The following is a 1895-nucleotide window of genomic DNA, read 5'->3' on the forward strand; positions in this document are numbered from 1 at the left end:
GTCTGCCCGAGTGCATCCCTCTTGTCATCGAATGCCTCAACGACTCGAACGCAAAGGTGCAGACGCCGTTCACACCTCCTCTGGAGGCGCTGTTCACGCCTCCTCTGAGGCGCTGTTCACACTTCGAACGCAAAGGTCCAGACGGCCGCAGAGGAGGCGCTGCCCGTGCTCTGCTCGTGCGTGCAGAACGCCGAGGTCGCGTCGACGCTGCGCGACTTCATCATCGACGCGCTCAAGAAGCCGGACAAGACGTTCGAGTGCGTGGAGGAGGTGCTGATGACCACCTTCTGCAACCCGATGGACGGTGCGTCCCTCGCCTCTCTCTGCGATGCCTCTGCGATGCCTCTGCGAGCCTTCCGGGAGCCTTCCGGGAGCCTTCCGGGAGCCTTCCGGGAGCCTTCCGGGAGCCTTCGAGGGCCCTCCTAGGCACGTCTCTCGCCTTTATGATGCCGATCATCATCCGCGGCATCAAGGACGCAAACTACGAGCTCGTCAAAAAGTCGACCGTCTGCGCGTCCAACTTGTGCGCACTCATCAAGGACTCGTCGCCGGCCAAGGTGCTGTGAACGGCGTCTCTTCACACCTGCAGCTGTGAACAGGTGCGCCCTCATCAAGGACTCGTCCGACATCGCGCCGTTTGTGCCGCTGCTGCTGCCGCTCCTCGAGAAGAACGTCGAGCACTCGTCGCCGAACATCCGCGAGGCGACGCAGACGGCGCGCGAGCGGCTGCTCGAAGGTAATCTCGGGCAATCTCGGGCAATCTCGGGCGATCTCGGGTGATCTCGGGTGATCTCGGGTAATCTCGGGTGATCTCGGGTGATCGATCTCGGGTGATCTCGGGTAATCTCGGGTGATCTCGGGTAATCTCGGGTAATCTCGGGTAATCTCGGGTGATCTCGGGTGATCGATCTCGGGTGATCTCGGGTGATCTCGGGTAATCTCGGGTAATCTCGGGTGATCTCGCGAGCGGCTGCTCGAAGGCGCCGGCGACCTTGTCGACCCCGCCAAGCGCGGCACGGCAGTCGGCGCGTGCGTGCGCGACTCGCTTGCCGCGGCGGTGCCGTCGCTGCCCGAGCCCGTCGCGACGTACCTCTCGCACACGTGCGCCGCCCTGCTCGAGGAGCGGCTGGGCGGCGTCGTGCGCGTGCAGAACTTCCGCCACGCGGTGCCGAGAGCACCCACAAGACTGCATACAGTCGTGACGAGACGATCAGTACTGAATAGGGCCGTGGTGACAACGGTGGCCCTCAGAACAATCGCAACAACTCACAGCAACTCACAACTGATAAGAGAGAATGATGAGAGTGCTTCGACGGACAACCGTGCCAGCTTGAGACCCATGGTGACAACAATGCCAGGTGCCCGCCACGGAGCAGTGGGTCTCCTCCATCGTCGAGCCGTACGCGACCGCGGAGGGCGGCGCGCTGGCGCAGGTCGCCACGGCGGCGGTGGAGAACTTCAAGTCGCAGCTGCCCGAGGAGGCGCGCGCCATCCTCGCAAAGTCCGGCGACAAGGATTTTGCGCTCGACATGCAAAACATCATCCTCGCCTTCGCCGGCCGCGTGCTGCTGCGCAAGGCGGACGTGCGCTTCGAGCGCGGTCACCGGTACGGGCTAATCGGCCAGAACGGGACCGGCAAGACGACCCTGCTCAACCGACTTGCCGCCAAGGACATCAACGGCTTCCCTCAGGAGCTTCGCACCTGGTACGTCTCCCCACACCCCTCCCCACCCCTCCCCACACCTCTCCCCACCTCTCCCCACCTCTCCCCACCTCTCCCCACCTCTCCCCACCTCTCCCCACCATCTCTCGAGATCTCCACACCTCTCGCCACACGTCGCGCCACATGTACCTATCTCTCCCCACCTCTGGTGACCGCTCGTCAAAGTCTCGAC

General features: G+C 63.7%; 1 protein-coding gene across 1 annotated transcript in view; it reads left to right on the forward strand.

The window, feature by feature from the left end:
* EMIHUDRAFT_117742 (hypothetical protein) overlaps positions 1-1895 on the forward strand; it is a gene marked incomplete at both ends in the record, with an annotated part of 14141 nt that overhangs the window by 8458 nt on the left and 3788 nt on the right. The window contains 5 exons of the mRNA XM_005772519.1: positions 136-304; positions 427-523; positions 600-736; positions 1023-1165; positions 1359-1709. Coding sequence (XP_005772576.1) covers positions 136-304; positions 427-523; positions 600-736; positions 1023-1165; positions 1359-1709 — 897 coding nt within the window. The remainder of the gene's footprint in view (positions 1-135; positions 305-426; positions 524-599; positions 737-1022; positions 1166-1358; positions 1710-1895) is intronic.

The sequence above is a fragment of the Emiliania huxleyi genome, assembly GCF_000372725.1.
Source record: "Emiliania huxleyi CCMP1516 unplaced genomic scaffold EMIHUscaffold_358, whole genome shotgun sequence".
NCBI lineage: Eukaryota > Haptophyta > Isochrysidales > Noelaerhabdaceae > Emiliania > Emiliania huxleyi.